The sequence below is a fragment of the Poecilia formosa genome, unplaced genomic scaffold (assembly GCF_000485575.1).
Source record: "Poecilia formosa unplaced genomic scaffold, Poecilia_formosa-5.1.2 Scaffold22, whole genome shotgun sequence".
Lineage (NCBI taxonomy): Eukaryota > Metazoa > Chordata > Actinopteri > Cyprinodontiformes > Poeciliidae > Poecilia > Poecilia formosa.
This window is the reverse complement of record NW_006799961.1, coordinates 1920719-1945562: the sequence shown is the minus strand read 5'-3', so window position 1 is coordinate 1945562 and position 24844 is coordinate 1920719. Positions and strand designations below refer to the sequence as shown.

The following is a 24844-nucleotide window of genomic DNA, read 5'->3' as shown; positions in this document are numbered from 1 at the left end:
TTTTCTTTATTGAGATGTTTGCCGAGGATTTGGTGGGATATCATCCAGACTGAGGCAACTGTGAAATTTCGAAGCAGGTGTGTTTTATGTGATCGCCCGCGCGTGCGCGTGTGCACGTGTGTGTGTGTGAGCGAGCTCGGAGGGACTGCCAGGGTGGTTTAAAATCGCCACCGTGACTACCATATGACCCAGCTCGACATAGTAAGTAATTTATGATCAACCGTCATCTTCTGGTGTATGGAAATGATCCAGGGTTAAGGGAGGGGCATGAGGTTAGACGGTGGAGAACATGAGCAGCACAAAGGCCGGTGTGGCCTGTTTTTGTTGTCTCTCATTGGATGGGATACTCTTTCTTTGACCTTTTGCACGCCTTCCTTCGCCTTTCATATGCTAATCCCCCGGACAGACCCGAGGAGGAAACACGCTGGAGCTGAGTGGAAGAGGACAAAGACTTGCTCTCTTATTCTCTGCCTCCTTTCCACGCTATATCTCCTCTTTTCTTGCCTCTTCCCCTCTCGAGCAACTTGACAGATTTTGGCTTGAAAGGAAGTGAGTGCTTAGTGGATGAGAAAGGTGGGGATGCCATTCTCGCCGTGACCCACGCCACCTGTGAGGATCAAGTGTGCCGCAGAGATCCTGAGTTATGTGTACGCGGACTTTTATCTGGAGTGGCCCTTATGGTGTGTATTGACATTCGGTAACATTGCGAGCCACGCTGCTGGTAGTGCTACAGCACAGGCCGAGTCAGTTAAGGAGAGATTTGTTGCTTTTCTTGTAGCTCCAGTCAGATTGTTGTAAAGGCTCTATATTTTTCCCTGTCTCTCTCAGCTTTGGCAACTTCTTTCAACCAGTAAAAGAACTGTCTCTGGCGGGGTAAAAGGATACTAATATAGTTACTAAAACCCTCCCCTAACATAATACTCCAGTGCACCACTCTTCAGCATGACGTGGTTTCAAGGCTCTTTTGACTCTGTTATGGGAAGGGGGCATGTTATCTGTAGGAAATGTAATTTTTGTCCTCATTGAAATCGTTCATTATTGAGCGCGGTTATCTAAATGTTTTTGTTGCTGTTGGTCCAGCGCCAGCCAGGATTGCGTTACCCTCTCTCTCATGTCTCCATCGCTCTCCCTCTCTCTCTTTTTCTCTCATCTCGACAGGCCTTCATTGGTCTCTTAAGGGAAAATAGAAAGTGGGGGATTTTTCTCTACCCTCTGTGCTCTGTCCTGTTCTCAGGCTCTCCTGCCTATTTTGCATCGGCCATCCCATACAGGATATTAGCCATGGAAAAACACGGGTCTGAGTATTTGGAATAATATGTTTATTCTTTTCATTTCAAAGTGGAAGTGGGGTGGGTGGGGGGGATTTCGGAGGGTAGGGAAAGAACAATCAGGGCCATGTGTTTGAGTATTCTATCTGTTTGATCTGAGGTCCTGAGGGCCTCGGGGGTGGCAGAGATTCTCAGGTTTAGGTCAAATAAAATAGACTGATGGAAAAAAATGAGGCCTCTCTCTTGTGTTGCTGATTGCTTTCTCTGGGTGTCCTTTTGGTGTGTCTGTCTCATGTTCTCCTTTGCTTTTTGTCTCATCTCTCATCAGTGGATGTTCTTCTTTTCCTCTCTGACAGGTGCTCTGATACTGGGAGTGAACTGTAAATTACCAGGCAGTTTGAATGCAAAGAGAAACTGCTAATCTCATACTGAATATCATAATATACACAGTATAATATGCGCTGCTTTAATTTAATTTACATTCAAGTCAGTTTATTTTCACAAATTATCGAACATATGAAGCAAAAGCAAAAAGATATGGTATTCGATTCATTTATGACTAAAAATCTGAAAAGAAGTGTGCAGTTGTGTTCAAACCCCCTTACTCTGTTCCTCTAAATAAAATTCAGTGCAACCGTCTGCCCTCTGAATCACGTAATTAGTAAATCAAACTTTTTTGGTGTGTAAATAATTCTCTGTATTAATCCAGCTGTTCTGTGGAGACCTTAGGAGGGAGAAGGAAACTGGGCAGGGTCAACAAAAAAGATGAACGGAGTTAAATGTAGGCCAGTCTTAGAAATAAAAGTGACAGACGCTAAAGACTTAAACTTGAACAGCAGGAACAAAACACTGAACCACATTGGGCAGGTTTAGATTTAAGCATACCCATCTGCTAAAATGACCCAGTCAAAGTTCAGAATCAAATCTGTGGCTGGACACAAAAAGAGCTCAAGCTATTTTGCTACGAAGAATAAGCGGGATATTTTCAGATCAAGGGCCGAATGCGAATCGGTTCAGTTTAAAATTTTCACCGTAAAATAGAAAGTAAAGACACGTATTCATGTTAAAATTCTGGAAGAATACAGTACGTGGTATTGTGTCGAGATGTAAAAAAAAAAAAAAAGTTTATGCCGGCCAGACTGTCAGGCTCTGACATTGATTGTCCTCTGCAATTCAAAATACATTCACTGTGAAGGACACTTCCTCAGCTCTTCAACTCCATGCGAGAGCCTCAAAGTCCTTACCTCACATATATTCACCAAAGTGTTCAGCAGCCTTTTATTTTAGAAAGGTTTGTCCCTCCTGTACTTACCAAGAAAACAATATGCGGTACAAAAGGTTATATGCCACGTTCTATCGATTGCTCTCAGAAGTATTTTCAGAGATATGAAAGCTGGCAAGATAAAAACAAAACCATGACAAATATGCACAAGTACTTCATTCAAACAGAGGAGGCAGCAATCTCTGAGCTTGGAAGGGGAAACAATAAAAAAAAAAGTTGATGAATGACTAAGTCTCTCCAGGTTTGAGAAAAAAAAAAAAAAAAACACCCCACAATAGCATAAGACATCTCATGACAAATGATACATTCTTTTCCCCGTTGGCCAAAGACAAAGAAAAGGATTGAAAAGGCAGAGAGCCCAGTCACAAGATGTGTGCGCATTAATAGACCTTAAGGAAAGACTGAAGTCTGAGAAAACACGGAGACTGTGTCAATAGGGGATAATCATTAAAATGTATAAATCAGATAAATCCTGCTTTCTTTTTAATTCACTTTTTTTTTTTTTTCCTGTATGTGTCGGTGTTTGAATTTGTTTTGCAGGTTTGTGACATGATTGACATTTGGTATTCCTGAAGGCAATTGCACGTGGATATCAAGGCCATTGGCAAGGTTTGTCAGGGAATAAGTGGCTAATTAATTATGCATGACTTGTGGCCTTAAACAAACAGTGTAATGAGAGTTGAAATGAAGAAACTAAGGAATTTGATTTGGATTGCATGGAAACGCTCGTTCTGATTAGTATTAAATTCCAGATTCCACTGACATTAAAAAAAAAAAAAGCCCTATGCATAATTTCAAGAATGTATTTGAAACGGCATTAAAATGGCGATATGACTGCGCATGATGTCCCTGCGAAAAGAGTTTCTCTATGGTATCCCAAGGATTAAATTACAAATAACACTTTTCTATTCCAGTTGCTAAAATACTCGCTCGTAAAGGCCGCCCTAAGAAAGTCTGGTTGCGTCCAATTTGTATTTGCTGGATTAATAGCAATAAAATAAATTGTAAAACGATTTATTTTCCTTGTGTTGGTCTCAGTCTGTTCCAAAGCAGAGAAGCAAACATGTGTCTCCACAACTCCCCAAGGAAGGTTTAAGCCAAAAGTATCCCTCTCAGAACCCAACTTCTTTTTCTGGCCTGGCACCAGCTGTGGAATAATCTTAAATTATTTGCTTTTTCAGAAAGTGGGGGGTGGTGGGGGGAAGGGAAAAAAAAAAAAAGAGGGAGAAAGAGACAAGACTCCTCTTTTCTGTGACAGTAAAAGAAGAAGAGCAGAGCAGGCACTGGAATGTTCTTGTATATGAAATTGCAGGTATTAACAAGGCTCGTTTTGTCAGCGGTTTTCACTGATGTATCAGTTCTCTGCACCTAGACTAAATAGTGAGGGGAGTTTTGCTTTGTTTCACCACGGCAAAGATGAGCAGATATTAGAGAGGCTTTGGAGGAGCGGCTAAAAAAGCAAAGTATTTTGAAGAATGGACCTCTTCCTTAATGTTATACCTAAACAACTGCCACTGCGCGGTGATGGATGGTCTGTTAGTGTTGAGGCTGTTGGAGACCCTCACTTATCCTTTTAGCATATTTTGAAATGAGAAGCAGAACTTTTCATCTGCACTTGAAACATTGCATTTCTTGTTTTTTTTTTGGGATAAAACGTCATTTTTCTTTAGTATTCACATTCTATGGCGTTTGCGCATTTTGCTTGTCGCGTAAAGAACAACGCTCAGGTTTTTTTTTTTTAAAAAACAGACAAGATGATTTAAATTTGGTTCTATTTTGCTTATATATACATATAAAAAAAGAAATCGAGGTAATGGGTCCAATTTTTTTATCTGGTTCTTTCTCAGCAGGCTGGCCTAGACGGGGTGTTTATTTGATAAAAGGAATATTGTGGCGTTAATCTAAAACTATGCTAATTACATGTGGCAGTTGTTTGTTTGTAGTGAAATCCAATTAAATTGTACACTTTTCCACTTCTCTGCTCTATTTTGTGTGTGTGTGTGTGTGTGTGTGTGTGTGTGTGTGTGCGCTTCCTTTTCTCTCGAAGCTCTCTTTCTATCCTCCTACAGAAAAAGAGCCTGTGATGGCATAAATAACAACTGAGCTTTGCTTGTGGGTTTTTTTCTTTTTTTGTGAGAAGAGGGCAAACTCACAACAGCTGTCAGAAAAAAGGGGGTTTGTTTAAAAAGCAAATGGCTTTGGTCTAAAGTTCATTTGGAGACCTCTCTAATTAAATAGAGAGCCGAAAGCTTAAGTTAATTAGTAATTCCCTGGGTCCAGAAATTAGACCTGTCACGAGTAGTCAAGCTCTTGGAAAGCCCAAAAGGTATTGTGTGTGTGTTTTTCCATACACCCCCTGTTTCTTCTTCCATCTGTATGAGGCTAAATAGGTGTTCATATGTTCGTTTTTTTTTTTTTTTCTCTAATGTAAGGTAAGCACTTCTTCTTTTTTTTTTGTTTCTTTTTTCTCCTGTTGAGAAAGCTCGAGACATTAATGATCTTTTTGTGGCGTGTCAGAGAGGTGTTCAGGAGATGTTTTAGTCAGCGGCGCATAGCTCGTGGCGTCAGTCAGGATACCTGCCCTATGATTATGTTTATGAAAATAATGACAGGGCCAGGGTCCCGCCGAGTGCCGTCTTTAGAAAACAGTGGGGACCTGAACTTTAAACTTTGTTTTCAAAGGAAGCGGAAGATTTGCGGAGGATTCGGTAAGCACGTCTGAGAAATGACAATAAAATATCCGGGGACAGTTTTTGGGTTCGTCTTTTCTCTTCCCCCTGGGACTGTATAATCAGCCTGATAAGGACGGGTTCAGCAAACATAAATCAGCTGACTGCGACACGCAGGAGAGACGAGGTGTCCCTACCTGCTTAGGCCATAATTGAGTAATAATAAGCATCTGAGACAGGCGGCAAACACACGGCTGCTGTAAAACCTGTTGACTTGTCCGGGCTTTTTCTGTCTTCAGACATATTTCCATGTTGTCGCTTGGTTCCGATAGAAATCTTTCACCAGTTAGCTCAACATTTGTGACATTTTTTTTCCTTAAAAGGAATTTGGCAACAAGTAGCAGGAGTTGCTACATTAGTTTGTAGTGCTTAATAATAGCCTTCGGAGAATCAGCAGGACCTACTGGTCTTGCAAAAGATATTTGAGAGCTGGAAAATTACATCATGTTTTTCTTTTTTCTGCTTTCTCTACTCGAGGATATTGTGTCAAGTCATAAACATACACACAATCTTACATGCTCACGGTGTTTTGCAATTTTTATTTTGTAACATTAGCAGAGAGCCTGACTCTGGTGTTATTGAATGCAGCATAAACCCTGTCACTTATATTTGCCAGGTGAATATGAAATGCCTGCGTCAGAGGCTGCTTTCTGTGTCTGTGCACACTATCCTTGACTGACGTGGACTGTGTTTGCTTAACCTCTTCTGAGCTGCACCACCAAGGCCTTGTCGATTTAAGTGTGTGTGTGTGTGTGTGTGTGCGTGTGTGTGTGTGTGTTTGAGTTTGGGATTTCACCAGTGACAGCTTTCACTTTTTATGGTCTCAAATGTGTATTTCCAAACAAACTGGCTGAGAGGCAGGGTGAGATATATTAACAAAAAAACAAAAAAAACAAACAAAAAAAAACAATCAATGCAACTTAGTGATATTTGTGTGTTTCTATGCACCTCTAAAACATGTATTTTAGAGATTTTTTTTTAAGGATTTGTATTTAGCAGGATTATTAATTTCAGTGGCAAATAATCCCACACTGTCAACCCCTTCAGCCTGATGTGTTTTTGTAGAGAGGAGGTGTGTGTGCATTTGCATGTGTGTGTGTATGGTCTCATGATTTGGTCTCATCCAAAAGATAAGGCTATGATTTATGTAACAGCTTAACCCTCTCATATTGTGTATGTTGTACCTTACAAGAGCATGATGAGCAGGGTAGATTAATATTTATTTAGCACAGGCAAATCAAGGATTAAGCAGTCATCATTTTAGCACTAATCCACGTCTCTGGTGAGATGCAGAGACAAAGCGAAACAGATTAGCACAGACATAACACTGCAACACCGCAATTAGAAGGTGACTTGCTTTCGTCGGTTGCCCAGGAGTTGACAGTAGATGTGGAAAGATCTGCACAAACGCGCTCCCAAGTTGAGTTTTGCTCCCCTCGACTGCTAGCTTTTCTCATTTTCTCAGCAGCCCCATCCATCCTGAGAAGAAGCCTTCACTGAAATTAGCAGTGGTTTGCCTGAATCACTCATCTGACGTAAATGCGTCTCATGATCGTTCCACTGTGTGAACACACACACACACACACACACACACACACACACACACACACACATGCACGCACGCTCTCGCGCAGCCACACACCCAGATTCACTTGCGCCGACACATACACACGCACGGGCGATGAATACTTCTTTCTTAGCTCCAACCACGTGGGAGAGGGACAGTTTGCCTAAACTTTGCAAGTCTGTGTGCGCGAATGCGTGCGTGCGTGCGTGTGTGTGTGTGTGTGTGTGATTACTTGGAACTCTGTAAATAAAATTACATTCTTTGCTAATTGAGTTTTGTTGCTGTTCTGGAGATGTGGCAAAAAAGATGAAAGCTCCCTGTGTGTTTCTTTGGGATCGCATATTGCAAATGTTTGCATGTGTAAGCATGCGCTTGAGGGGTGCTAATTTAGTTTGTCCGTAGCGCTCTCCAGTGGTATCCAACCAGGCTGCCTTGTGTACCTGTCAGACTTTTCTCGGATGCTTCAGCCTGAAGACAGAACGTGCAGACAGTCGGAGGCTCGTTTGAAACTGTGTGCGTGGCTGAATGTGCTTGGGGGAATCCCCTCACATGACAAGGACGAACACCCACCCAATGAAGGGACCTGAAACAAAGCGAAACGGAGCTACTGCATATGGGTAGGAGTGGTGATGAGGGAGGAACAGGGGGGTCCATGCCAGCTGTTGGGCTGATTGAGGGGAAAAATAAAAATAAAAAGAAGAGAGATAAATAATGCGAATGAACGGGCGAGTCATGCTGCGACAGAGAAAGACGGGGAAGCAAAAAGAGAACGAATGCCATCCTCAGTTCCCCTTTGCCCTCGTTCCTCTCTTTCACCCAGCCCCTGAATGTTAATGGCTTTTCTGACCCCCACCCTATGAACCCCTCTCCAGCCCCCCCGTCCAACGTGCACACACATATATCCCTCCCCATGGACACTGCCGCATTGTTTGTGGTAGTGCTTCTATTCTTTCAAACTTAATTACCTTCTTGGCTTTTGTGGCATCAGGGGCTGGAAGTTTTGCTCCCTGGCAGTGGAGGTCGTCACACATTCTTCACAGCACTGGGCTTCGTTGGAGGAGCAATGGGTGCGTGGGGCAGAATGGGGAAGTAAAAATAAAAAATAAAAAAAAGTGAGAGGAAGAGTCCACATCATCAAGCTGCAAGCATCTTGCACTCCCAAGGTAGCTTAAGTAACCTTTGGTGCACGTGCACACAAGCATGCCTGGTTGTAATAGCCAGGACATAGGCTGCCCTTTGTTTGTGCGGTTCATTTCCAATCAACTCTAATTAACTAGAGAGTGTTTCCAGATTGTCGGCAAAAGAAAAATCCCCAGTTTGTTTTTTTTTTTTTTTTTACTCCGCTCGGTCTTTGCTGTTTTCACTTCGTGCGAAGGGAGGGGAAAAAATGGAGGCATTAGCTATGTAGATTGGCTTCTCCTTTGATGCCAGAAAAAATCTTTAGCAAGGCCAGTAAGTGGGGACTGTGACCCAGCAGTGTCTCACTGTTTATTTTTGTGTTTCACTTTGAATTTAGTCTGAAATATAGCCTCTTCAAAGCCGCGAGGCCTGGGTATATATTTAAACTGGCCCGCGTAAGCCCAAAGTCCATTTGTAAGAATGTTAAATCCAGTCAAAGTTGCCTTTAATCCATTAAACTTTGTCTCTATGAAGCTGTGCGAGCGGCAGATAATCGCCGACACTGACCTTTGGGGTAAGCGGTCTACACAAGTATCTCAAACTGAATTGGAAATCTTTGGAGTGAATGTCTTGTAGACATTTGGACAGAAGCTGCTGCAATCAGTTCTCAATCAGATCCAAAAAGATTCAAATAGCCATGGATTGTTAAGAAGGTCAATGATGACAACAGCAACAAACAATAAATTCTGGTCTGCCTATGCATTTGCAAACTCTTCAGTACAACTTTATTTCTCTATTTTCTATAAATCTCTTTTGTTTCTTTTCATCTCCAGTGTCAACCAGTTTTTTTTTTGTTTTTTGTTTTTTTCTCCCTAACAATGAAATATCAGCCTGAGGGGAGTTAGGTGTAATGTTACCTGAGCAACCAATGAGACCAATTTACTTGTCATCAACCTGAGGGATAGAACCCACATACCTGGTCTCAGAAAAGGATAAAAATGCCTCTTCTGTCCTCTACATTCTTCCCTCATAACCCCACCTCCTGGAAGTCTTGTTTTCCTTTCGTTCGTTCGCATTTAACAGTCCCGTATCGTTGTTGATGTCAACCCGGCGTTAGGTTTTTCCAGATTTTTCTAAAAGACATTTTAGCAGTGTGAGTAATTTGTTTAACAGGATCACTGTGTTAAAGTGGATCTTAAGATGTCTGGGCTGCCCAATGCAATAATGACAAGGTGGTTCTTGGTAATGAAGGCCCTTGCTCACAAAGGAGACACAACGGAGAGGACGGGGGGTGAGGGGGGGGGGGGCAAAAAAAGGGTGTGGGGAGGCACTGCTAAGATCTACTGAAACTTGTGTCTAATATTACACCTTTAGGCCACAAACAGAGGCTGCATTAAAACCCTTTGTGAGTGTTAAGGAGCAAAGAAGACAAAAAACAGTTGGTCATGCTAAAAGCCCTAACCCCCCTCCCCCCCACCCCTCCTATCCTTTCCCATTTTCTCCCTCTCTCCTTTCTTTTAAGATTTTAAACAGAGCATTAGGCTCTCCTCTGTGATCATGTGCACATGTGCATATGTGTTTGCGCATACATGCACCGGGGCTCTTTGATGGCAACCGAAGCTTCTCTTGCATTGTGAGGAAGGGAGGTAATTCTCCTCCTCCTTTATCCAGTTCGTTTTTCATCCCTTCATCTTTGCATGGCAACAAATAAACAGGTCTAATTAGACAGAGTAGGCCTATTCATGGCGCTGACAGTGGGAGATGGATGCGGCGACATTCATTCCGTCTCTCCTCTTTGTCTTTGGTTAATGCTCGGTGACATTTTGATAGAAGATTTGGTGTCGGACCGAGGGGCCACATGCGGGGAGAGGGCTAACCTTCGTGGAGACCTTAAAGAATGGACACACAGCTATAGTTTCACGCTGTCCTCTGACTTTGTTGTTTGACATTAGCCGTCTTGGGTCGCGTCGGACATTTGGCCTGGTTGTATTCTTACCACTCATTAAATGTGTTCTCACATTCCCTCAGCCAAACAAGAGTAAAAAAAAAAAAAAAAGTACTTTTGAACTTTGCCGTCCGCCTCACAGATCAAGGATATGTCAAATCCCAGTATTTATAAAAGGCTGTAAATATTCACCACTGCTTTAATAGCACTTGTTGCCTTTGAAATAAAATGTCAAGACGGTAAGCGACGAAGAATTTGAATCCGGCAGATCGCGGCGTAAACAAAGACGGCAGTGTGGCGACACTGCAATTACAGGTTTGACATATAACAGGCTGTGACTCCGGCTAATGCGCGATAGCCTGACAAGACAGGGAAAACAGGAGGAGACCGTGACATCAGCACCTGCTCAGTAGCTCAGGTCTGGAAGGTTTGCATATTGTTGTAGCCCTGTCGTATCAGCGAATCAGCTGCACACGTATAAGCTAAGAATCTTAAAAAGACGTACTTTAGCATATTTGGAAGCCGTTATGCAACTTTGTTTTTGTGTAGACTATTGCATTTAGCTTCTGTAGCTTCAAGCTGAAATGGAAGCACACTATGATTAATCTGAGTCTAAAAGATGTAAAGTTGTAAAAGACTAAAATAAAAAAAGAAATCCCCTCCCACTGACTGCTTCTCGGCCTCTCAGGGGGCTACTGAAAAGCAGATGGAAGGATAAGGGAAAGAGCAAAGGGGCGGGTGGAGAAAAACAAAAGGCTAAGGAGTTTCTTAGCCCCTTTCACCCATCAGAACTTGCGGTGTCCAAAGCAGGCATTCCTGGGCTATTATTTGCCTCTCAGTGGATCTGATCTGCCACTTTAATTACCTTAATGTTATGTGTGTCTGTCTCACTGTGTGTGCGTGCGTGTGTAGGTGTGTGTTTGTGTCAGCCAGTGTCCGTGCGTATATGTGTGAAAGCAAGGGGGACATGCTTAATTAAAAAACAGAGGTAGGAGCAGCTCAGGCCACCTCCTTTGTTCTCCTGTTAAAAAAAGGGAACTGTTTCTGCATTGTGGAAAAACAAAAAAAAAAAAAAAAAGCCCTTCATTGTTAGTTTCTCTCTATGTATCTGTCTGTCTGTTTCTCTCCTGCAAATGAAAGTAGTCTGGTTGGTTAGCAGAGCGAAGGAAAGCCAGTGGGGGAGAGAAACAGGAATGTTTCTTAGCTGGTAGTAATATGATCTGCCTTAAAAGAAGGACAAATGGGTACTGCTGCTGGAAAAGGTGTGAAAGCATAGACACTGAAGAGCAGTTAGAAGGGAGCCGACTACAAGTACTTTGTGGATTGGTGAATGTCGAGCGTCTTTGTATCTAAAACTCAACTTTAACTTCAGATAAGCTGGCGATGGACTTGTCTGGTTTGTTTACTATCAAGAGAATGCAATGAGTTATCTGTAACCATAACAGCACACTCAGCTGAAGAGACAAGACGGCATAATACTGAGTTCACAGGAACCCCCCGCCCCAAAAAAAAGATGAGAAATGCTTATTGTAGAATAATCCACTCCAGGTTTTACTAATCCATATATTGTGGTTTTTAATTATGGCTAATTCTAACTAGGTCCTCGTGCCAGAAAAGCAATCAAAATGCAGCTTTTTTTGTGTTTTCACAGTAGATAATTTTTTACATAAATTCTACTTGCATTTCGAGCTGTGCTTTTAAAATTTTGAAATCGAACTGAATAAATACAGTCAAGCAGTTTAGTTTTCTTTTGCTAGGAGTCGCTTATACAGACCGCAAAGTTTAGCATTGCTTAACCAGCCGAGGTCTGCTGACGATGCTTACTAGTTGTTTGTCTTCTTTGTTTTAGAAGGTGCCTATACTGCTGCCACTAAAGAAAAAAAAAAAAACATTTAGTGACTGTGGAGACTCTTTGAATGCTCGTAGTATACTGTCAGCCCAATTACATCTTTAGTAGTGTACTCCATTAAAAAAAAAAACCTCAGAAACTTGTTTGTTTTATGCTTCAGAATAAGAGTTTTGAACATAGGGGACAGAGTGTGAAGCCAGAAAGAGTTAGTTTGTGTAATCTCTCCGCAGTCACATGCAGAAATATTGAGACATTTAATCATTGAAAGATATTTTGCCATATTTAACCTCTTCCTCTCTGAGAAACTATGACAACTTTCAACATGTGGAGTCAGTCATAGTTAATACAGAATTAATAGGTGGTGGTTTGATTATTCTGCATTTTTATTCATTTTTACTTTAACAAACGCTTCTTGTTAGCTGTTTGCCTCGAAAGAAGCGAGAGTCAGCGAGCACACCCAACTAAAAGCAAAAAATGATGTATTTAACACTAAACGTTTGTCACAACGTGTTCTGGTCATTGTTAGTGCTTTATTTATGGAAAAACGTTGCGGGGTCAATTGGAATCAGAGGTAAGAAAAATAATTGACTCTTATGTTATTGTTGGCAGGCAGCGCACATGTAAACAGCTCTTAACCTGTTAGCATTAGGGGGGATGATGTGTCAGTTCCAAGTGCTTTACACACTGGCTTAACTGGAAGACATAATTCCATTCTTAAAGAGATGCATAATTCATAAACCGCAATGTTTTATGTCCGAGCTACAATTCAAAGAGGTCGCTCCCCCGATGAACTAAGAAGCAAAATGACACCACTGACATGTAGTAAATCCTGTTGTATGTGTCGCATTACCCATCAAACCCACTGCTGGGGAGAGGCTTTACCCACAATCACATGTTAAACAGGCTCTTTGGAAGACAGACACTGGAGAAAGATATGAAAACAACCAACTGTGGGTTTGTGAGACATCACGAAGAAGCACAACATTTTATTTTAGTATTTCTGGGATGCAAAATAAGACTGATGTCAACGACAACAACAACAACAAAAAAAGTTGAAACAAATTGTTGGAAGCCGATTTTTTTGGTCAAACGTTTTTCTTTCCGTACACCACCAGCAAAACATTTCACTTGTATTTCAGACAACCACGCAGCAAAGTCTATGCTACGCTGATGCGGGACTTCGTGCGTGCGTCATTACCATGCGTGCTTGTGGCTTGATGCAGTTGCCCCGTTTCATCTCCTTGTATTAGAATGCAAGGCTTATTGCTGCTAATGCTTTTGCAATTACAATTAGAGTTAACATAAAAACATATGTGTTTGCATGTTGAGGTACGTGACGTGGCTGACGACAGCAGTTATCGTTGCCTAAAGCAGAAAAACAACAAAAAAAGGTTATTAAAAACCTATCCCTAGATGTACACAATATATGTGTACATATATATTTTTAGATACATTTTTTTTAATACTGTTGTGTTGGGCTTTTAGTTCTTATGCTTGGTAGTCGATGATGTCATGAACATATTACATGTTTACTTCTTTTCCTTCTGTTGCATCCACGCGTAACTGATTGGCGCATTGCTTGTCTCCTTTTTCGTATTTTTGTCTTTAATCTGACAAACATAAATATGCAAAGTGAGACAGAAACACAATTTCTCTAGCATTAGTGGTCCAATGGAATTACCTCTCGGATGTTTCAGATTAAACCTGATTGTAGCAAACGTACGCACACACATGCGCCCTGAAATGATTTCATTCCTCACGCTTTTACTGTCCCTCCCACCAGCTTTGTTTAGCCCTGGATTGTTGTGGATTAATCCCCTAATTGCTTTGTGGCTTTGTTATGAGGAAAACGCAGTCAGAGAAAAAAGAAAAAGTGAGTTAAGCAGCAGGTGGATTGGGTTAAAGGTTAACATAGCTCTTTAAGGTTTTCTTTTAAGGGTAGCTCATTTACACGCACGCTTAAATGAAAGAAGCCTGGTACTGTATCAAGAAAAAAAAGGGAGCAGGGATAGTTCTCATTTAAAGCAGGTGTCTTAATAATAATGTATTTTAGTCGAAATATAGTTATGGATCTTAAGCTTTTTGACAGAAATTATGCTTGTGATTACACCATGTAGTTATTTGAGTGAGTGCTGCTGGATTTTGGATGATATTTTCTGTGTTGTGTGTTTGTTGGTGGCTTAGCATTTGTACCTTGTTGTGAAAAGCCAAGGGAAAGATGTGAAGCGGGGTTGAAAGATGGGCTGCAATCCAAGATTGATAACATCTCACTGGTATTCCAAACATCATTCCTCATGGAAGCTGGTCCTTTGTGCTCTGCTCATTCTTTGTGAATCTTTACTTCAAGTTGTCCTAAGTTACATGAAAAACAAGTAATTATTGTAGGTGGAGATCATCTTTGATTTCTGTTTTTGTTTCTGTAGTGTTTTGCTATATAAATAAATATATACTCTATGTTGTGCTTCACTCTGGTCAATGTGATGACTTTCCTTTGCACATTCTCCATTAGTAACTCCAGACTGGTGTTGTTCTCCATTTTTTATTTCTCATAAAGAACAAGATTGTTGTTTTCTATTTTTTTTTTTCTTTATGTCGTTTTAAACTGTCTGTCAAATTGTTTTCAGTAACTGAACAACAGCTAGTTTTGAATAAATTCATCTTATGCCTTCTACATGTAGATGTACTGTATCACAGTTCCACAACACAACTTGGATGATAAATCTTCTCTTTTCTTTCTCTCTTCTTAAATCAGGTCCCTGTTGGGCTCGATGAGATGAGATCCCTATGTAGTGGTCATCATGGCAACTTGTGACTCTCCCCCTATGGTGTCATCCCGGCAGCAGGACTATGGTGGCCAGAGGTTGGATGCTGCTGCTGAGGACAACTCAGTTGTCTCCACGGAGACCACTGTCACAAACAGCACCAACAACCAGTCGTCACCTGTTGCCATTGGAGAGTCGGAGAATGGCCTGGGAGGGCCAGTTGTGAGTCCGCGTAGATCCACTACTACCCCTACCACTGTCAGTGCAACTATCGACCCTGTAACTGATCAGAGTCGGAGAGAAAGCTTTACTTCCGGTAACAAAGGGAGTGTTACCGGAACATCACCAGGAGTAGGAGGAGGAGCAGCTCTGGGTTCGGACTGTTCTGCCCCTGCCACATCCCCTGTGGCACCGGCAAAGGAGATCCCCTGCAACGAATGTTCTAATTCCTTCTCCAGTTTACAAAAATATATGGAGCACCACTGCCCTAATGCCCGCCTGCCTATTGCTGGAGATCATGAAGAGGATGAGGAGGTTGAAGGGATGATGGGGGAGGAGAGTGAGGATGAAGGAGAACGTGAGGTTGGTGCCGCAGATGTAGGGGATATGAACAGTGAAATTGAGATGGAAGAGGATAGTGATGTGGAGAACCTGTGTGGCGAGATCATCTACCAGCCCGATGGCTCTGCCTTTATCCTGGAGGACTCCAAAGAGCAGCGTGGCAACCAGGGGGGGCTCTCTGGGGCTCTTCAGTTCAGGCGCCTGTTGTCACCCCAGACCTTCCCTAGTGCCCAGGGCAACAGTGGCCAGAGTGGCCTCAGCCCAGGAGTGGAACGGTTGGAGCAGCCCGCTGCACCCATGTCCTTCTACCCCCAGATCATTAACACCTTCCACATCGCCTCATCCCTTGGGAGCAAATCACTAGCGGCTGACCACCCCTCCTTCCCAAATACCTCAGCTGGAGGGCTGGCGGGCGCTGGTCCTGTGTTGCACAGTTTCCGTGTCTATGACCTCCGCCACAAGAATGACAAAGACTATCTAACGGCGGAAGGTGCAGCCAAAAACTCCTGTGTGTCCAAAGATGTCCCCAACAATGTGGACTTGTCCAAATTTGAGGGCTGTGTGGCTGATGGGCGGCGGAAACCTGTTCTGATGTGTTTCCTGTGCAAACTGTCTTTTGGCTACAGCCGTTCCTTCGTGACACATGCTGTCCATGACCACCGTATGACCCTGAATGAGCAGGAACAGAAGCTGCTGAGCAACAAGCATGTTTCTGCCATCATCCAGGGCATCGGCAAGGACAAAGAACCTCTTATAAGCTTTCTGGAACCAAAAAAACCCCCAAACGCTGTGCTACCCCACTTTCCCTCACCTGCCAACTTCCTGGGGCCAGACACGGGGCTCCGTGGCTTGTGGAATGCTTTCCACAATAGTGGGGAGAATGCAGATTCTCTTCAGGCAGGGTTTGCCTTCCTGAAGGGCAGTGCCAGCAGCTCCTCTACTGACCAAACCCCCAGAACCCAAACCATGCCAAAGGCTGAGACCAACCCAAACCTCGGGGGAGGGGCTGGTGCCCACAGGACCCTCAGTGGGAGTTCTGCCGCTGCTGCCACTGGTGGTAGCCTAGAAAGTCGGAACTCTGATAGTGACTTCAAAGGCCACGTTAGGGACACATGCACTTTGCAACCCAATGGGCCGGACCTGAGCCAGTACCCGCCCATTAAGCGGGAACCCGGTACAGTGGGAGAAGAAAGTCCAGAACAGGATGAGGATGCTTATTCACTTGGTGGAGGAGTCGAAATGGAGGCAGATGAGGAGGAGGAACAGGTCATGACCATGGCAATGGCGAGCCAGCGGGCCGACAGCACCAGTAGCAAAGATTTCCCTCTCTTAAACCAAAGTATTCCCCCCCTTTCCAACAGTGTGCTTAAGTTAAGCAGTGAAAGCAAAGGCCCTGCATCCACCTCGTCTAATGTCCTGCCTGTTTCTGAGAAACTGGAGATGGAAAAGAGCCTTCTGTCCACTGCCCTATCAGCTGGCAGAGAGCGTGAGAACAGCAATGACTCAACCACTGATGGCCTAGCAGGACGGGACGGGTTATCACCATCCTCCAATCCACTTGACATGATGATGTTGCGCAGAGATGATGAGAGTCCAGGTCCGCTACATCAAAACACAGGAAATGCTAGCACACCTGGAACTCCAGGGACTCCAGGTACCCCTGGTCCAGGTGAAGGGTCCCCAGGCAGTGGGGTGGAGTGCCCCAAATGTGACACAGTCTTGGGATCCTCTCGGTCTCTAGGAGGACACATGACAATGATGCATTCACGCAATTCCTGCAAGACACTAAAGTGTCCAAAGTGTAACTGGCACTACAAGTACCAGCAAACACTGGACGCTCACATGAAGGAAAAACATCCGGAGTCTGGTGGATCATGTGTGTACTGCCGCACAGGACAGCCTCACCCTCGTTTAGCTAGAGGCGAAAGCTATACGTGTGGATACAAGCCTTTCCGTTGTGAGGTCTGTCCATCCTTTATTTCATCTAATGGATTTTGTTTGACTTATTTTTCTATTGTTTTATTTAAAATAATGTATATTTGTGTTTACTTCTTTCTACCCTTTTTGACAGTTTGACCATAACATTTCAATCTGCTTACATGACATGTGGTTAAAGAAAATTGGGTAGTTTCTACAAGGTTAATAAGTGAAATTTATTTTTAAGGTGTTTCATCAGGCATGTGTCAGTTAGGATATGTAATAATAATAATAACACAACAGTTTTCAAGACAGTCCTCAAAGGAGAAGACACAACAAAGTGCCTGTGTCAACAAAGCGTACTTGAGATAATCTAAAGATGGTCTCAATTTAACTGATTATTCATTCATCAGATACCTCTCGGTGTTTGTTATAAATGCTTTGAATGTTTTTTTTTGTTGTTTTTTTTTGTTGAAACAATCCCTCTCTTTTAGGTATGCAATTATTCAACTACCACCAAAGGAAACCTTAGCATCCACATGCAGTCAGACAAGCATCTGAATAATGTGCAAACACTCCAGAATGGTGGCAGTGAGGCACCATATAATCACAACCATGCCAACCCAGTGTCTAGTGCCAGCCTTGGTGGAAGCTGCAGCGCACCCTCTCCATCAAAGCCGAAGCAGAAGCCCACTTGGCGCTGTGAGGTATTGGAATAAACAGAGCATCATTGTAGCATAGTGGTAGGACACATGCCAATTAGCTTGTTGCACTGTCTGCACAATGAGCCAGTTATTTCTCTGTGCGTCACTGTGTCTATTATTTATTTTTCCCAGCCAGATCATCTGACCTCTATAATAAAACGGTGTCTTATATATTTTCAAGCGATATCTAACAATTCAAAACGTAGTATCTTTGCACCAGCACTATTAACGCATGGATAAGTTGTGTTTTGTCGGCTACTATTGAAATTTTGCCTCGGATTTCTTAAGTTTACATTCCAGACGTCACGCAGCCGTAACTCATCTCTTACATGCAAACTGTTTGTTACGTTGCAGTGCCAAGTAATGTTGAGGTAACCAGTCATGCTAAATATGACACCTTCATTTGTTCACCAGGTGTGCGACTACGAGACCAACGTCGCACGGAACTTACGAATCCACATGACCAGCGAGAAGCACATGCACAACATGATGCTGCTGCAGCAGAACATGAAACAGATCCAACACAGCCTCCATCTGGGCCTGGCCCCGGCCGAGGCAGAGCTCTACCAGTACTACCTGGCTCAGAACATGGGGCTCGCTGGGGTTAAACTGGAGAATCCAGCTGGCAGCGGTGGACCAGATGCCCAAATGATGATTAACCCGTTTCAGCTAGATCCTGCAACTGCAGCTGCTCTTGGATCTGGCCTAGGTGATTTAAATGTTGCCTCATCAGATTGAGATTGGCTTCCCTAACAGCTCTTAGAGATGAGTCAATTACAAACCCAGAAATTCCCTTTTTGAATTGTTGTTGCTCATAAACTTCACTTTTATGTTGTTTTTTTGTTGTTCATTGTTCCCACAAGCAGTTTTTATCTGTAGTATCTAATTTATCTGATGGCATCTTGGTTTGCTCTTTTTTATCTATGTGTGTTTCTTCTAGTTGCTCTTCATCAATCTTTGTGCCCTCTCACCTTCTTTGTCACGTTCCATCGTTTTTTTTGCCCTAGCCCCCTTATGCTTATCCTTCCCTTGATTTCTTTCTCTCTTATCTCTGCTCTCATATGGTGCCTCTGTCATTGTCTCCGTTCTTTGACCCCTCTCGCTGATTAAAAAATGATTATGAGATGCCACACGAGAATTATTCTTAATCTTTCATTTGTAATTTTCTTAAATCAGCTTAATCCACCCCTCTCTACATCACAAGCGCCGTCACCACAACATACACACACCGTCCAACCTTTACTCATTCTGCCGAGATAGAGTCGCACACGCATGCACACGCACACACACACTAACAAACAGCAGGAAGCGGATTCCCGTAGGAGTGAGAGAGATTTAACAATGACCCTGCAGTGCTGCACACCCACTCTCTCCTCTAGTGTGGAGGTCACAGCCCAGCTAGCAGATGTACTCTCAGTGAATTACACTGATAACTCACAGCTCCCCATAGTGAGTGCAGATGTACATAGGTATAAATGGTGGGAGCAGGAAACTGATTCAAATTCAGATCCATAGTCAGCATAATGCATACATGCATGAACGCATATCTTCCGTTTCACCTTAGCATTTAAACCTGCCGTAAGTTCATTTTACTTGGTGAAGTTCTGTTTGTTTACACATCAACTAAGTGGACAAATTGCTTTGTTAAACAATCTGTTTAGATGTGATATCTTAAATTAAAAACCATGATTAACTTTGGTAACATGCAGGGAGGGACAATGAAGGGATCAAACGCACGAGTTAATTACATTTGCATGAATTTCAGATCTCGTTTTTTTTGTCCCAGGGTTTGGCAGGCAGAGGAAAAAGGAATGTGTGTGTGTAACGCATTGATCAGCTTTTTCAAATCTTTGGTTGATGCAAGAAAAGCCCGCAGCCCTAAAACCATTGTGCCACTGTTGCTGAGAGCAGTAATTAAAGCTACCTGATGAGCGAGTTAGCAAGTTGAAAAGGATGATTGTAATTGATCCTGATTCAATCCTATTAGGGTTTTTTATAGACAAGACTTTGTAAGTAGCCTTAGTTCTCTGCGAGGCTTTATTTTTATCAAACCCCTTTGTGCAGGAGAGGCCTGCATGGGTGAAGATTCTTTTCCGCTCTAAATTTCATTTAATAAAAAAGCGTATCTTCCTTTTTTTTTTTTCCCATACGAATGTTAACCTTTTCACTCTCACCTCAGCTTTTGTATGGCTGGCATATTTCTTTTTTTTTCTTTCTTTCATTTAACCTGTTACCTTTCTGCGCTGTGGAAAAGCAACGTTTACCTTTTACACTGTCTTAATTCATATCCGGTTCGCTGCCTAACTTGTGTTTTCACTCATTTTCTCTGTAGTGAATAATGACCTATCAGCAGAGTTGCGCCTTGCCAGCGGTCAGCTGATGGCAGACGATCTATCCCTGGTGTCTTCAGGTGGAATGGGGGGCATGTCCTCAGCAGACCCTTCCCTCTCTGCCTTGTCGCCACCCATCAGCGACCCCTCGCTGCGCCTCTACCAGTGCGCCGTGTGCAACTGCTACTCCACAGACAGCCTAGAGGCCCTCAACGCCCACATCAACGCGGAGCGCGCCCTGCCTGAAGAGGAGTGGCGCTGCGTGGTGGGTGACGTCTACCAGTGCAAGCTCTGCAGCTACAACACGCAGCTCAAGGCCAACTTTCAGCTGCACTGCAAGACAGACAAGCACATGCAGAAACATCAGCTGGTGGCGCACATCAAGGAAGGAGGCAAGGCCAACCAGTGGAGATTAAAGTGCGTGGCCATCGGCAATCCGGTGCACCTCAAGTGCAACGCCTGTGACTACTACAGCAACAGTGTGGATAAACTGAGACTACATGCCACCAACCAGAGGCACGAGTTCGCCATCCGCCTCTACAAGGTAATGAAAAAACAAAAAACTCTTTTCTTGCAATCAGTTATGGAAAAATCATGCTCTTTCCAAAGCACCGGGATAAAAAGTCCCAGATGTTATTGATCACATGAGAAATATTTCTTAAATAAAATAGATTTACCGCTTGCTTCCATTGGAGGGACTGGTAAAGTGCGGTAATACGTAATAAACTGACAGCTTTTTGTTTTAAACAAACCCTTCCTGTCCTCTTAAGTGCATCGTCACACAGATAAAAAGTTCCCATGAGAATGGAATGACAAAGATAAAAAAAAAAAAAGGTCACTGTGAGAGTACCGAATCAGATCTCCATTTGATACGGTTCCATTTCCTGCTTGCTGTTCAGCTCCTTTACACACACGGTCACGTAATATCGGTGATTTTAAATCATCCTACATAATTGACCACATGCAGCTATCTTTGATGTAATAAATAGCTCTAGAATTATTAAAAAATAAATAAATGAATGTAACGTTAAGCATAGCCAATGCAAATTAGTTTTCTGCTGGGCAAAGGGGAAGGCAAAAATGTTGTGAATGTTACTCTTGATATTTAATCTGCGTTTTAAATTTCTGTACACAAAAATAAGCAGTTTGAATGCAGTGTTTATGTTTGCGAAAACCGTTTTTAAAATATGCATTATTAGTGGAATGGGCTTTTTTTTTTTTTTTTTGCCTTTATCTTGATGTATCATGTTCCAAGTATACATAATGTGTCTCCTTAGCAGACAAACATTCTTTTTTTTTTTTTTGCTTGAAAAGAAGAAATGTTAACTAATCATTTACTGATGACATGCTTTATTGTTTATACGTTTGCTAGCTATTACAGAAGGACGCAACACAGCAGAAACTCAGCTAAATAAGTAATTAAATGTTCTATACTTAAAGGAATAGAGAGCTTTTACGAAGAAATTCCAACATGTCCAGTATTTGGCAATGTTTTCGGGTAATTTGAGCTGTGAGACGTCTCCTTCAGCTTAATAGGGTGTTGCTACATTTCCGAGGCCTCAACGTACAGGATAGGATCAAGTGCATTACAATAATGAGGTCTCCTTTACAGCAATATGCAAGATTGGACACTGAGATGCAATTGTGTGTAAATGTGTATAGGTTTGTGTGTTGTTACGCCGTAGATGCAGGAAGAGTATATAAACATGAATGAGTGATAATTGGCTAGAGTTTTATTTAGATGATTTGCACAACTTTAAATAATAATAATAAAAAAAGAAATCATCGTTTTTTTTAATTTTCATTTTCATATCAAGAGGTGATTTACTATATTTAAGCTAAGGCACACAGCATAATGCTGAAGATGCACCACTCAGAGATTTGTTACTGCCTTTTTAAAGCTATACTGACTTTTCTATTCAGAACTATATTTACCGGTATTTAAAATATTGTTTCGTGAGCAGTTACTAATTATTTAGATTAGCAGCAGAGGCTGGATCACGCAGTGTGTGCGAGACAGCAGTAGCTGTAAATTAGGGTTTTACTTATTTAAAACGAAAACAAAATGATTACGGGTGACGTTGTGGACTGTCGTTAGCGTCTTATATTAGCAATTAGTGTTTTTAGAATTACTAATGATAAACACCTGTCCGTGTGTATATTCCCTTGAGAATGTACGGCGTCTTTACTGCCCTGCTTTGATTTTTTTTTTTTTTGTGACATTGAAATATTTCAGATCGTCAGACATATTTCAATATCTGACAATGATAAACCCAGGAAATCCAAAGTGCATTTTGCAAAAGATTAATATTTATCAAAAAGCTCATCATGGTTCCACTCTTAAAATATAATCTGAAATTTCATCAATACATATCTCCAAAAGAAAGCAGCAGAAGTAGTCTAGTCAAAGTTTGACACAATGCTAAAACTCAGCCTGTTTAATGCCAGAGAAAGTAATTAATTAATGAATAAAACAGCAAAAGTATGAAATGGGAAAGGAACAAAATTGTCAGAACTTATTCCATTTGTTGCAGCAGCCTCAACGAACAACTACAAGATAGTAAAAAAAAACAAAAACAACAACAACAAAACCTTGCAGATACCAAAGCTTTGAGTCTTCTTCTCTTAGTAACACCTTTCATAACGAACAGTGTTGTATTTCAAACAGTTTTAGTAGCACTTTGGCATGGTACATTTAACAAACAGAAAAAGCTAGTGTTGATAAGTGGAAATTGGCGAATTATGGTAAACCGATTTTCCCCCACCAGCCAAATTCGCAATGCATTTCCACATGTGAATCACATTTCTTTAGCTAAATACTCAACAGTCATTTTGTTTTTTTAATTAGCCACATCACCCATTGAATTTTACATCAACATTTTTATTTTATTTTATTTTTTAGTTGTTTTTTTTTTTTTTTACTTTTACTGAAATATTATTCCTTTTTTTAAGGATTTGCATTTACTTAGGAAATCTCTTGAGTCCTAACTGTATTAGACTAATTGGCATTCTCAGGGCTATGTAAAACAGTCTTTGCTAACTTCAACAGGATGTTCATATTAACACAAGATTGTCAACAGTCTGGCAACGGCTGAACTTGGCATGAGATGAACTGGAGATGTCTCTGCTCGGGGGAAATTGAGAAATTCTTAGCGAACGTGCAGCTTTCACATTATACTACATTACCTTAGGCCACAGCATATTGAATCAGCATGATTAGTTGACTCAAATCACAATCTCCTTTTTGTCAAAGGAAGACTTGAGCGCTAGTCCATGTGTCTTTGTTTCCACACATGTACAAGCATTTAAAAGAGTGGAATCACGTTGGACTGCCTTTTCCGCTGAGTTCATACGAGCCACTTTTAGTTACCAAGGTTACACTAAATATTGGCAGCAATTTAATCATACAAAGAGGTAATATCAATGTAATGTGTACAAACTGGAGAAGTCTTAGAGGTCTGTTCAACTTTTTTTTTTTTATATATATATTCAAGACAGTTTGCAGAATCAGGAAGTGCATTTTAAGACACGCAAACGCCAGCTTTGCCAAGGCAAGTGAGGGTCATCCCAATGTCCCCTGAGTGCACCCGAACGCCCCTGTACCTCATCTACCCACCCACCCACTCCACAGGCCTCAACAAATCTGTTCCACAGATGACGCTTTTAATGCCTCTGGCAGAAATTCCACTATTTTACCCTTGGACATGTGGTGGTAAAACAGAGAAAGAGAGCTAGAAAAAGTGTAGACGGGGCTAAGTGAGCTGCAGAGCAAGAGCGGAGGGAAAAAAAAAAATCATTTCTTTATTTGACCAGAAAAACACCTCTCCTTTTATGTATTGGCAGAGGTGAGAAGCACATGGGGATAGAGGTAGCTTGGCCGCACGCATAAAAGATCCGAGTGTTGACGACTTTACCATCTGGCTTTTTGGAAACAGAGAATATCTTTATGGCATGGGAAACCATTTGAAGATACAAACAAAAAGCATATTCAGGAGATTTTATGGCCGCTTTGTAGCAGCCATTGAGTACTTCTGAGGGGAAGTGAGAGTTTGAAAGTCATTTTTTTTCTTTTTCTTTTTTTCCAGACTTTGAAACAGCAAAAGGGAAATGACATTAGCAGTTCATGGACATCAAGTCATCTGGTGTCCAGGGCACAGCAGGTGGCGAAGGAGCTCATAGGCCTTACATGGAAAAAAAACAAAGGCCTGCTACTCACCACTTATCGGAAATGTGGGCGGTCTGATTGGCCCTGCATTATTCATCGTGGGAATAATTGCAGCCTAGAGTTTAAACATTGTATTTTTGCATTTAGATTTTAAACAGCGTCTGTTGAACCTTACTTTGAGGTTATTATTACAACTGTCAACCACGTACAAGTTTCCATCCCTCTAAGAAAGTCGACAAAGCAGGAGGTGTTATGAGAAAGTGTCTGTACTACCAGCCTATGAGGTGTAGCGTAGCATGTCCATAGCTGACCTGGCTCGCTTTTAGTTTAGACTCGAATATTATGATATATGGCTTCGTTATGAATTTCGCTAACAAACACTGGCCTTAATGCACACGGAGTTGAGAGTAAATCTGTCAGTGCCATTCACAAGTGCTGCCTGGATAAGTAGGGGGTTTAGTTTGAGGTGAACATATGTGTTTGTGTGCATGTGTCCCAATAGGGCTTTGAGGTTGAGATCTACATTGTGCTTGTCCCTGGGTCATTAGGAGTTGAGAATGTTCATGGCCAATGTGGCGCAGTCGAGGACCACACACACACACACACGCGCGCGCGCACACATACACACACACACACACACACACAC

At 42.1% G+C, this 24844-nt stretch overlaps 1 protein-coding gene across 3 annotated transcripts in view; it reads left to right on the top strand.

Moving 5' to 3' along the window:
• zfhx4 (zinc finger homeobox 4) overlaps nucleotides 1-24844 on the top strand; it is a 99641-nt gene that overhangs the window by 19305 nt on the left and 55492 nt on the right. For all 3 annotated transcript variants that reach the window (XM_016669389.1, XM_016669388.1, XM_007547905.2), the window contains exons 2-5: nucleotides 14512-17044; nucleotides 17494-17706; nucleotides 18118-18412; nucleotides 20036-20577. In XM_016669389.1, the coding sequence (XP_016524875.1) occupies nucleotides 14558-17044; nucleotides 17494-17706; nucleotides 18118-18412; nucleotides 20036-20577 (3537 nt within the window). In that variant the 5' untranslated portion in view covers nucleotides 14512-14557. The remainder of the gene's footprint in view (nucleotides 1-14511; nucleotides 17045-17493; nucleotides 17707-18117; nucleotides 18413-20035; nucleotides 20578-24844) is intronic.